We start from the raw sequence: 13,275 nt of genomic DNA, 5'->3' as shown, positions 1-13,275 counted from the left end.
CACATAATAGCTGGGCAAAATAACTGCTTCATTGTTTTCCAATACTGCACCAATCAGCATGGAGCTTGACGTGTCTTCTCTCATAATATATATACTCTACAGTTCCCAATTACAATGATGAATGAAATAAAGGAGTGCAATACTCACGATCATCAACAGACATTTCATTGAGGGCGTCCGCAAATGCCTGGACATCTGCTGGATCCATGGCCTTCTGGGGTGCTTGCTGTGTCTCCACATGGAACTGGGGCTGGAATGATTCTTCTTCTACTGCAGGCTATAAATTCAATTCAAATATACAACTCAATAAATATACGCATCATGATGTCTTATAACAGACTAACAGGGTGGATGGTATAAAGCGTGAATTCAGTGATGCCAGCTACTTTAGGATCAAGAGAGCGACATTTTTTGAAAGCGTGGACCAGGCAAACCAAATTGTTTGGTATACAAGTTTAACATCCAGGTACAAATATGGTAACACTGGCATCTCTGTTTATATGAAAAATGAAAATGATTTCTTAACACACAACTAGGTAAAGCTCTATTTTTATGCAGTTTTTTTTTCTGAGCAGTTTACTTTGTATTTCAAAGCTTTCAATTGCAGTAAATAAAAAGATGAATCAATTCTGCACTAAAATCACTATGCAATGATCTCATGGATTTGATCAAAAACCAAATTGCTATAAAATATGATTCTTGTATTGGTTTGAAAGAAAATCAATCACATAAGTAATTAGAATAAATATTGGGTATGTATGTTGAGTGGCATACAAAGTTAGCGCAAAATGTCTTGCTTTTTGGTGAGGCATTCAAGCAATCAGGGATTCTGGAATTAGTGCAAATTAAAATCAGGTAGATTTAATTTTCTCATTATTTTTTATTTTTCCTATTTTTAACAAAATATTTCAATATTTGATATATATCTCATCCTTAAACACTCACTGCATATCAACAGCAACATAAATAAAGCACACTCAACAATATGTATATTTACAAAGCATTTCACACTTCAACAAATGAAAATGAAACTTTTATATGATTGGAACCAAATAAAACCAAAAAGTGGTATATAGAAATGTTAATTTACTGTACAATGTCCATTTTACTGATAAATCAAAGTCCACTAAACAAGATTACAGACCAAATTCTTTACAAATTAAAATTATTATAATTTGATTCCAGTCATTTAAAACTTTCATGTTTTACACAAAACAGTCACTTGTACATATAACCATCACAAAACACAACTCATCTCATCTCTATGTCACAAGTTGCAGAATACACTCACGCACAAACTTGCTCTCTATCACCACACCCATAGACCCACTCGGATAACACACACTCTCTTTCATCACAATCGTTAAAGAGATTATTCATTACTCTCAACCCATTACTTAAGAGATAATTAGAGAAAAGTTGTGAAAACGGGATCAAGAACAAAGGGAGTGAGGGATGTTAACAAATACTTGTCTTCAAAATTTACTAATCCGTTCAAAAGGAGAAGTTAAAAGATAGGATTTAATTAGTAAAATTTAAAATTTGGTATTTAAATTCAATTAAGGAAAGAAGTATTTTGTTGATGGTTGTTTAACTTATAGAAAAATGCATAGCCAAAATTGCTTTGATTATATGCTGCAGGGTTGGAGCCATTCATATTTCTGCAATAAAAAAAAAAATTTTAAAAAATGATAAAAAACAGCGTAAAAATGTTCTCCTGTGGAAGAATTAACATGTTGTCAATGTTTGATTATGTGTAAGAGTAAAATAATTTATGAGGAAAAGCGTGCTAACAATTCTACATTCCAACTAAAAAAAATAATTAAAGAGGAAAAAAATAAAGGCAACAGCAAAAGCACTATACTAGTAGAAACAGCTTGGGAGAAGTGCTAACAAAATGGTATGCAGAAACAGTCATAAATAAATTAATGTAAATACTTGTAAACACTCTCTTAAAGTACAAAGCAAAGAATAACAACATAAAACCGATCAATTTCAAAATAAATACAACAGCTACATCATTTAATACAAAATACTGAAAACCAAAATGTTTAAGCTTCATGAAGAAATTAAACATGCAAATGAAAGTGCGATACAAAATTTCCCTCCCTGTTTCCCCACAAAACCACAGCAAAATATGACGATGAGGTGCAGCAGCAGCTCTTTGACGGACAGACGGACGAACGGATGGTGGCAGCTGGAGGTGCAGCACACAATTAAAACTCCTGACATTCCTTGACTGGCTAGCTAGTCTCCTTCACAGCACACATGCTGGCTGTTGAGGAATCAATGCCATGCCATGCCAGGTCAAAGGTTATCATGCAAACTTTGGTATGTTTGTTCGCATCATACAGGTATTATTTCCTCCACACCACGACATCTTTGTACCTCAGAGTATTCAGCTGGCTTAGATTCCTCCTCATATCGTGTTTCCTGTACCGAAAAAATATTTTTGGGAAGGAAAAAAAACAGCAAAATATTAGCAAAATGTATTTTAAAATTGATGACTACACTACCAGAAAATACTGTACGTTACTCTACACTACACTTACTTTACAAAATTTGTAACTATATCTACAATCATGCTTAAGTAGATACTTGTAAAAAAATAGTTTAGCAGTATTTTTTGTAGATGAAAAAAAAAAATATGGTGTTGTATGTTAACTTTGCCGGCAGTAGTACTTTTTTACATGTAAATCATGCACTGTAAGTGACTTTGGGATGAAGAAAGTCTTTATTCTTTCAACCAAAGTCCCCTAATGCATGTTTGGTTAAGGCTGTATTCCTGTTTGAATAACACATGGCATTGTTACTCTACCATATAGTTATCATAACATATCCAAAATGCACTAAGTTAAGCAGATTAGAGGGTAATCTGTTCCCCTTCCATTTCAAATATTGAGGTCCAAGCCCGGGGCCCACTCATGTATGAAAGTTGTAAGCATCCGCGTGAACTGACTTTCAAAAATGACTCTAAGTGAGGATGTCAAATTTTGTCAAACTAACTCTAAACAAGGATTTTGCACAAATAAAAACACCCTAAGCAAGGAATTTGTTTGAAATTTGCCCCTAAAAGAGGAGAGACTTGAAAAACACCCTAAGCGAGGAACTGATGGCTTGAGTGTTTTGAGACCCTAATCACGGATCTGCGCGGATCCTTGTTTTTCTTTTCAAAACCACCCTAACTCCGCATTTTCTTTCACGCGGATGCTTACAAGTTTAAGTCTGAGTGGCCCCCATGGGTCAAAGATATGATTAAACTGAATAGCTCAAGGATAAACCGCCCAATCTGCTCAACTTAAAATGATTTGCATTTGGAAAAAACTATCCCATATTACTTGCCACCCACTTTGTTATTGCTTTATGTTTATTTCATGCATGTGTATGTAATAAAAAGTACAAGTATTTCGCTACTTAATCAGCCCCATTTTATGCACTACAAATTAATCAGATGAACATGTCCATGTCAGACGTAATACTTATAGTTAACTTAAATCTTGTCCATATGTAAATCAAAATGCATGACCTCAATAGCTCATTTGCATATACGCATGCTGTTCATTCATGTTCAATGTTTAACATTCTGTTTGCCACTGCTTAACAGCAGTCTCCACAAATTGATCAAATTAGTTCATAACCACACACTAAAATCAAATCGAAACTCTTATAACCATTAGCAACCAGAAGTATCATGCAAGATAAGTCCACTTCCACAACATGTTCCTTTTAACTTGGAAATTAAAACAAATTCAATTCCTTTGTTTCATGATAGTAAGTATTTTGACAAACCACTATCACCACACTGATCAAGCAAAATCTCTTTCAATAATAAGATTTCTTCTCAGTTCCATGCAAAAGCACACATGTCCTAACGGGACCAGGCTCAAGCAAACTGCTCAAGTTAATTACAAAATATTGTAATAAGCATGCTGAGCTATGGATAAAATATAAAAAAAAAAAAGACTATTACCGAATCATAACACATCAAGTGAACGATTTTAGAAAAGAGTGCTATAATTGTATTGATTGTTTTGTATTTCATTTGTTTGTAAATGTTGAGAATTGTAAGTGTGTAGCTGATGTATGTAAGGATATGTGATAGGTGTGTGTGTGAGAGAGAGACTGTGCACACCCCTGTTTGTATGTGTGAATAAACTAAGTGTTTATGTACAATTCTTTCACCACACCATGCAGAACAGAAACACAACAATGGAACGCACAAACATGCCAAATATGAAGAGACTTTGATGAAACAACACTTATTAATGCAGAAATACAAAGCAAAGAAACAATAACATATTATGTCCCAGTATATAGAAGTAACAGCACACATTGAAATAGTTTACAAAAAATGAAATGATTTATATATTACCCCACTAAAGAAATGTCTCCATATGTATAATAGCCCTGCAGGACTACTGTATGATCTGCTTCAGCACATATTAATTATAAAGACTTATCCAATGAGTTCTGACCAATTTTGGAATGACGCCCGTTTTTTGAAAAACAGACTGCCTCTGCCTCACATCCCGACATCAATGTGTTACTTTCTTACTTATTCCTGGAAAATCTTTTGTTTTAAGCTTATGTCCGAGCTATCCAAATGGGGTCATGACACACTGGTTTAAAAGCACTGGCCTATAATTAACCAGGCATTCTCAACCTATTACAGCCAGGGATCTCAACAATCAAGAGAGTAAGGCAGAGTGTGAAATGTGAGCAAATCACATGGTGTCAAGAGGTGCCGATTAAGGCTTGCAAGCTGTAAGTGCATAACCGGGGCCCAGACAGAAGCTCTAGGGGCATAACTAGGGCCCAGCTTGGTATATAATTTGAAAACTTGCACCATAACAATAGTTTGAGTAAATCCAACGAGTCTATCGAACCATCTATCAGGAGGCATGTACATACAGAGACATTCCCTTAGAAAAATAATTCATTAAATTGTTACACCTTCCATGAAAAATGAAATTATTTGACACAAAATGTTTTTTTATACAGATGATATTTCACCAATTCACCCTGCATGCCTATAATATATAAATTGTAAAATATTTGGCATGATGGACAGCAAGCGGATGATTTGGGTGGATTATAATCTAAATGGATTAAATGATTGGGGAAAATAAATAATATCTCAAACGAAACATCCACAGCAAATCAACTTTATAGTGACAAAAATAAACTTAACTGCAAAGAAAAAAATTAACGTAATATATATATATGTTGGTATGCTTAAAAGTACAGAACTTAAAAATGTAAAATGTACAGGGTTTGAAAGAAAATCAAAATGGATGGTTCAGAAAGATTTATTTCTTGTTTTCCATGTGGCTGAAACAGCGGTTGCACAGTTGCTGGTGTTTAACAAGACATTGCCAATGAAGTATTTAGGTTCACATGGGCTACAGGAGATAACAATTTGGATGATATATAGACACCATAGATGGTAAGCTTTCTGCTGAATGAGTGAGTGACAGCTTAAAGTGACAGGTAGGGTGGTGACAAATAAAAGATGCGAGGAGGCAGTAGCAGCAGCAAACTAAAAGATGATGTTGCATGAAGGAAGCTCAGCTTGGTGATGACAGGTTGGTGACTGACTATAATAGCACAAAGACAACATCCATGACAGTCATGTACCTCATAGTGTGCATGATACGAAGATTGGTAACTGGATTCTACAAAAACAGTTTCTGTTTTTGTGATTGTTTCTACATCCCCTTCATCAACATCAGGCTCTTCCTTCTCAAGGACATCTTCTTCATCTGGTTCTTCTGCAGGATGTGCTTCATCTGGTTCACCTTCTTCATGCTCCTGTTCGAGTTGTTCTTCCTCATGATACTCCTCTGATTGTTCTTCCTTATGATCCTCAACATCCTGTTCTTCTTGGAGTTCTTCTTCATCCTCTTTTTCTTCAAGTTGTGCAGGTATTGCTTCTTCTTCACAGAGTTCTGTTTCTTCCCTAGCCTGTTCTTCTGTTGGTTCACTTTCCTGTGGAATGTCATCATCTTCTTCGGATGTTGGTTCCTCATCAGTCACCAATTCTTCATCTGAGACAGATATGCCCTCAGTAGACAGAACTTCTTCACTTGCTTCACCCTGGTGGAATGCAGTTGACACAAATACAGCTCCTTCGAAACTAAGAGTCTTCGATTCATCATAATCTCCTTTCTGAAGATCCTCTGCAACTTTGGGCTGTTCAACCTGATCCGATGTCTCATCTACTGGTTCTTCGTCTACCACATCTTCGGGGCAAATGTCTTCTGGTGCCTGTTCTTTACACATATCTTCATCATCAACTTCAACTTCTTCACTCTCAGTTTTAACTTCTGTCTCTTCCAGATGTGTTACTTCACTTGTTATTTCTTCATGGTGAGTTGTTTCAACTTTACTGAATGCAGTTGTCGCAAACACAGAACCTTCAAAGGTTAGGGTCTTAGATGCCTCGTCTTCTGGCACTTGCTCCTCATCACTTTTCTCAAGTTCGTCGGTCTCATCAGCTTCCTCCCTTGTGTCAGTATCTTCCTGTTCTACTTCTTCTGCTGGCTTCACACTTGTCTCTTCTAGATGTGTAACTTCTGAAGTTATTTCTTCATGATGAGTTGTTTCAACTTTATGGAATGCAGTTGTCGCAAACACAGAACCTTCAAAGGTTAGGGTCTTGGACTCCTCATCTTCTGGCACTTCTTCATCATCCTCTTTTTCAAGTCCTTCAGGAATTTCTGCTGTCTCTTCTTCCATCTCAATGTCTTCCTGTTCAACTGGTTCTTCACCTTCTACATCTTCCTGTGTGGTGTCTTCTAGTGCCTGTTCATGATCTCCTTCATCATCACTTATGTGTTCTTTGACCTCTGCTTCCTCTGTTGGTTTTGTTTCTTCAAGATGTGTTACTGTGCTAGTAACTTCTTCATGGTGACTCGTTTCAACTTTGTGAAATGCAGTTGTAACAAACACAGCACCTTCAAAACTTAAGGTTTTTAAGTCATCATCTACAGGCACTTGCTCTTGTTCCCTTTCTTCCATGGGTTCTTCTTCCGCCCCATCTTCCTTTTGAATGTCCTCCTGTTCTAGTGCCTCATCTGGTTCTCCATCTACTACATCTTCAAGTGGAATTTCTTCTGGTGCTTGTTCTTCTACTACATCTTCCTCATCAGCTTCTTCTTCCTCTACATTCTCTGTTTTGCTAACTTGTGTCTCTTCAAAATGTGTTCTTTCACTAGTTATTTCCTCACTAGTTGTTTCAACTTTGTGGAATGCAGTTGTTGCAAACACAGCACCTTCAAAACTTAATGTCTCAGATTCTTTATCTTCTGGCACTTGCTGATCATCTTCTTCCTCAGGAACCTCTGATGTCTCTTCTTCCTTTTGAATGTCCTCTTCTGGTGCCTCCTCAGATGGTTCTTCGCCCTCTCCATCTTTTGTTGGGATGCCTTCTGGCTCCTCTTCATCATGAACTCTTTCTTCAATTTGTGTTACTTCACTAGTTATTTCCTCATGATGACTTGATTCAACTTTGTGGAATGCAGTAGTTGTAAAAACAGCACCTTCAAAACTGGTCTTTGATTCATCTTCTTGAAGATGATCATCTTCTGATGGGTGGTCTTCTTCATCATCTACTTCTGATTGTTCTTCCTCTTCTGCTTGCTGGTCGAATTTTTCTTCACTTTCCCTTTCTGTTGATCTCTCTTCCATTTCAACTGGTGTCTCTTCAGAAGAAATCATTCTACTCTCATAAGTCTCAACCTCATGGTGACTAGAGGCTGTTTCAACTTTATGGAATGCAGTTGTTGTAAACACAGCACCTTCAAAACTAAGGGTCTTGGCCTCATCGTGTTCTGGTTCACCATCATCTGCTTCTTGCTGCTGTGCTTCACTTGGAATGTCATCCACAGCTACTGCATCTTCAGTATGAATATCCTCCTGTTCAAACAGTTCATCAGATTCAACATTTTCAATGTCTACTCCACTATACACTATTTTCTCACTGGTTACAGTTTCTTCATGTGTGTGGAATGCAGTTTTCGTATATACAACACCTTCAAAACTCATCGGCTTGGTTTCAGCAGTTGGTTCCAAAGTCACCTGTTCATCAACCTGTTCTAGTAGGTCAGGTACACATTCTGTCTCAAATTCTTCTGTTGGCATTATCATTTCTTCAGTCAGCACATCATCTACTTCAGGTGCCTCTGTTTGCTCTAGTTCTTCATGGGGTGGTATCTTAACAGCCCTAGCTTCTTCAGGCTCAACTACACCCTGTGCTACCTCACTGACCATGGTTTCTTCATGCTTGTGGAATGCTGTTGCCACAAACACAGCACCTTCAAAACTAAGGGTCTTTAACTCATCATGTTCTTCTGGTTTGTCTTCCTCCTGGATGGCTATGTCCTCATGTGACTCACTAGTTTCCATCGATTCTCCAGGAGTTTCTGTATCCACTGGTATTTGCTCTTGAGTGTCTGATTCTTCTTTTTCTACCTCAACTTGGTGGAAACTAGATGCTACAAATACTGCTCCTTCAAACGACAATGGTTTCTCTTTGTCCTCTTCACTTTCCTCTTCAAGAACCTCTTCATCCAGTTCTTCTTCTTGGGTCAGATCCATATGTGTGATTTCAGGCACTTGTAATCCTGCCGGTTTTTCAACAGATTCATCCGATTCTTCTTCATCTTCTTCTTGATGAATTGCACCACCCATCAGATCTTGAGCTATAACTTCATCTGGGTGAAAGCCAGTTTCATCATCAGATTCTGCTGCAGCTGCTGCTGCTTCTTCCATCAATCTTTCATTCTCTTCAAAGCTGTCTTCTTCTGTTATTGGCCCATGTACATGTACCCTTGTTACCGTCCTGGTTTCTTCACCTCCTATTGCATAACCACCTGTAGCACTATCAACTTCATCAGTTTCAGCAAGTCTAGCAGATTCATCTGGGGGAAGGGGTTGTTCCTCTGTAACAGGGGATGTAAGCTGTGTCTCTTCTTCTGAGACCGTATCTGGTGGTTCAGGAGCAACGATTGAATCAGTGACATCTTCAGCTGCATCAGGTTCATCAACCTGTTCAGTCTCTTCTTCTTGGACTTCAATCTCTTGAGACTCCTCTAGCCCAACATGTTCTTCTTCTGCTGGTGAAGGAGCAGGTGTCAGTGGTCCTTCCTCTACATGTGGTTCTTCAATTTGCATACCCTCTTGGGCTTCTTCCTCTTCTTCAATTGGTACTTCTTCTTCAAGTTGCACCTGTTCAATCAAATTAGGATCATAGTAATCTTGCTCAGTTGGTCCATCAAGTAAAGGCACCTCATCACTTTTTGGTGATATATGTTCTTCATCTTCATCACCTACTTCAGCTGCTTCAAGTTCCTCCAAATCTGTATCACTAAGCTGTTCAGGAGCTGCTGCTGCTGCTTCTCCTTCCTGTGGTACTGATTCAGGTGTATCTGGCAACTCCTGAATTTCTGGAGTCACAAGTGATTCTGGGGAATAAAGTTTTTCTGGCTCGGTGAGCAATTCATCAGGTCTTTGCTCCTCAAATGGCGGTGCATCCAATACAACAAATGGCTCCTCTGATTCTGGTGTTTCTGGTAGCACTGGTATATCAGGTGTACCTGGAAGACCTTCATCTGCTTCAACTTCCCCAAATTCTAACGTATCAGGACGTTCCATTACTTCATCTCCTGGTACTGTCTCAGCTACCTCTTCCTCCTCTACTTGAACTTGTTCTTCCTCCACAGGTAAATCTTGTGATTCATACTCTTCCATATCTTCCACATCTACTTCTTCTTCCTGAGTTTCTTCAGGTGACTTAGAATAAAACCCATCTTCAGTGATGTCCATAATTTCAGGAGTTGCTGGTCTCTCTTGCTCAGTACGTTCTTCTGCTTCAGCTGCTGGGGTTTCTCTTGTATCTTCCAATTCTGATTTCTCCTCGATGTCTGCAGGGGCTTCTTCATCTTGATAATCTTCAACTCCTTCCAACGTATCTTGATCATCTTCTATTTCTACCACTGCTTCTTCAGATTTTGATGGACTTTCTTCATCCTCTTCAGCTGCAAATATGCCCTCCTCTTTGGCCTCATCACTTTCGGAATGTCTTCCTCTTTGGTATCAGCTTTATATTCCTCTATATCAGCTGCTGCTTCCATCATCTCCCTTTCTATCCCACCCATTTGTTCCCTTTCAAACCCTGTAACCTCTCTGTGGTGTTCAATTAATACCTCTGTTGTTGTAGTATGTGATGTAACTATATGGGATTGTTCTATTTCTATATGTTCTAAGAATTGTCTATCTACATCTACTTGAGTATGTTCTACACTACTATCTAATGTATGACCTGGTTGGGTATACGCTTCAGAACTAACCATTGGTTGGATCATCTCCTCTTCTGTTGTTGTTTCTTCTCCACTTTGTTGAATTGAGCCATCCTCCAGTCTCTTAATATCCAGTTCAGTTTTAAATAATCTTTCTCTTTCCACCATCATTTCAACTTTGTGTCTCCTAGGTGAAATTCACCCTCTCCTGTGCCTCCGCTGATATTTCTGTAGATTCAATGGTTTCATGTTTGCCGTCCTCATGTCTCATGATTTCTACTTTGGATTGATAGCTGGTTTGTCTTGCAAACTTCACATCTACTCTATGAGTGAAGGCATCATCTTCTGCAGGTGCTGCCTCCTCATCTTCATCACGATCTTCAGGTAATTCCTCTGGCTCTGGTTCAGCAGGACGCTCCAATTCCACTTCCTCTTCTCCATCAGTCTCCTTTGGTACTTGAACTATTTCTATTTCTTGCTCCAATTCTTGATCTTCTTCAACTTCAGGTACTCTTTCTTCAACTTTATCGAATGATTCTGGTTTCTCTTCTTCATCTACATATGACCTTAAAAATAAGCCAGAGAAGGCAGATGGAGGTTCTTCTTCTTCTGCTGATCTTTCCTCTACAACTGCAACTGTTTCTTCTATTGTTTCCTCAGGAGCAGACACTCTGTCAAGTTCAAACCCAGCCTTTGGTTCTGGCTCAAATTCTTCTGCAACAATTTCCTCCTGTTCAACCTCTTCAGGAACAACTTCTTCTTGTTCAATTTCAGGCTCCTTTTCTTCTACAATTACAGCTGTTTCTTCTACCTCTTCAACAGGTGGTTGTTCTTCTACTTCAACTTCAGGCTTTGGTTCAGGCTCAACCTCTTCAGGAACAACTTCTTCCTGTTCAATTTCAGGTTCCTTTACTTCTACAATTACAGCTGTTTCCTCTACCTCTTCAACAGTTGGTTGTTCTTCTAATTCAACTTCAGGCTTTGGTTCAGGCTCAACCTCTTCAGGAACAACTTCTTCCTGTTCAATTTCAGGCTCCTTTTCTTCTACACTTACAGCTGTTTCTTCTACCTCTTCAACAGGTGGTTGTTCTTCTAATTCAATTTCAGGCTTTGGTTCAGGCTCAACCTCTTCAGGAACAACTTCTTCCTGTTCAATTTCAGGCTCCTTTTCTTCTATTACTGCAGCTGTTTCCTCTACCTCTTCAACAGGTGGTTGTTCTTCTACTTCAACTTCAGGCTTTGGTTCAGGCTCAACCTCTTCAGGAACAACTTCTTCCTGTTCAATTTCAGGTTCCTTTACAACTGCAGCTGTTTCCTCTACCTCTTCAACAGGTGGTTGTTCTTCTAATTCAACTTCAGGCTTTGGTTCAGGTTCAACCTCTTCAGGAACAACTTCTTCCTGTTCAATTTCAGGCTCCTTTTCTTCTATTACTGCAGCTGTTTCGTCTACCTCTTCAACAGGTGGTTGTTCTTCTAACCCAACTTCAGGCTTTGGTTCAGGTTCAACCTCTTCAGGAACAACTTCTTCCTGCTCAATTTCAGGCTCTTTTTCTTCTACTACGGCAGCGGTTTCTTCCACCTCTTCAACAGGTGGTTGTTCTTCTAACTCAACTTCAGGCTTTGGTTCAGGAACAACTTCTTCCTGTTCAATTTCAGGTTCCTTTTCTTCTATAACTGCAGCTGTTTCCTCTTCAATGGGTGGTTGTTCTTCTAATTCAACTTCAGGCTGTGGTTCAGGCTCAACCTCTTCTAGAACAACTTCTTCCTGTTCAATTTCAGGCTCCTTTTCTTCTACAACTGCAGCTGTTTCTTCTACATCTTCAACAGGTGGTTGTTCTTCTAATTCAACTTCAGGCATTGGTTCTGGTTCAGTGTCTTCTGGAACAACTTCTTTCTGTTCAATTTCAGGTTCCTTTTCTTCTATTACTGCAGCTGTTTCTTCTACCTCTTCAACAGGTGGTTGTTCTTCTAACTCAACTGCAGGCTTTGGTTCAGGTTCAATCTCTTCAGGAACAACTTCTTCCTGTTCAATTTCAGGCTCCTTTTCTTCTACAACTGCAGCTGTTTCTTGTACCTCTTCAACAGGTGGTTGTTCTTCTAATTCAACTTCAGGTTTTGGTTCAGGCTCAACCTCTTCCGAAACAACTTCTTCCTGTTCAATTTCTGGTTCCTTTTCTTCTACAACTACAGCTGTTTCCTCTACCTCTTCAACAGGTGGTTGTTCTTCTAATTCAACTTCAGGTTTTGGTTCAGGCTCAACCTCTTCAGGAACAACTTCTTCCTGTTCAATTTCAGGTTCCTTTTCTTCTACAACTACAGCTGTTTCCTCTACCTCTTCAAAAAGTGGTTGTTCTTCTAATTCAACTTCAGGTTTTGGTTCAGGCTCAACCTCTTCCGAAACAACTTCTTCCTGTTCAATTTCAGGTTCCTTTACAACTGCAGCTGTTTCATCTACCTCTTCAACAGGTGGTTGTTCTTCTAATTCAATTTCAGACTTTGGTTCAGGCTCAACCTCTTCAGGAAAAACTTCTTCCTGTTCAATTTCAGGCTCCTTTTCTTCTACTACGGCAGCTGTTTCTGCTACCTCTTCAACAGGTGGTTGTTCTTCTAATTCAACTTCAGGCTTTGGTTCTGGTTCAGTCTCCTCTGGAACAACCTCTTCCTGTTCAATTTCAGGTTCCTTTTCTTCTACAACTGCAACTGTTTCTTCTACCTCTTCAACAGGTGGTTGTTCTTCTAATTCAACTTCAGGCTTTGGTTCAGGCTCAACCTCTTCAGGAACAACTTCTTCCTGTTCAATTTCAGGTTCCTTTTCTTCTACAACTGCAACTGTTTCTTCTACCTCTTCAACAGGTGGTTGTTCTTCTAATTCAACTTTGGGCTTTGATTCAGGCTCAAACTGTTCAGGAACAACTTCTTCCTGTTCAATTTCAGGTTCTTTTTCTTCTACAACAGCAGATGTTTCCTCTACCTCTTC

At 38.8% G+C, this 13,275-nt stretch overlaps 1 protein-coding gene across 1 annotated transcript in view; it reads right to left on the bottom strand.

Annotated features, from left to right (window-relative positions):
• The window catches only part of LOC140159458 (uncharacterized), a 334,393-nt gene that overhangs the window by 18,460 nt on the left and 302,658 nt on the right, over positions 1-13,275 (bottom strand). Inside the window, 4 exon segments of the mRNA XM_072182940.1 lie at positions 148-277; positions 2,389-2,433; positions 5,638-10,095; positions 10,489-13,273. Of these exon segments, the coding sequence (XP_072039041.1) occupies positions 148-277; positions 2,389-2,433; positions 5,638-10,095; positions 10,489-13,273 (7,418 nt within the window).

The sequence above is a fragment of the Amphiura filiformis genome, chromosome 8 (genome assembly GCF_039555335.1).
Source record: "Amphiura filiformis chromosome 8, Afil_fr2py, whole genome shotgun sequence".
NCBI lineage: Eukaryota > Metazoa > Echinodermata > Ophiuroidea > Amphilepidida > Amphiuridae > Amphiura > Amphiura filiformis.
The sequence above is the reverse complement of the archived record's forward strand: the minus strand, read 5'-3'. Positions and strand labels throughout refer to the sequence as shown.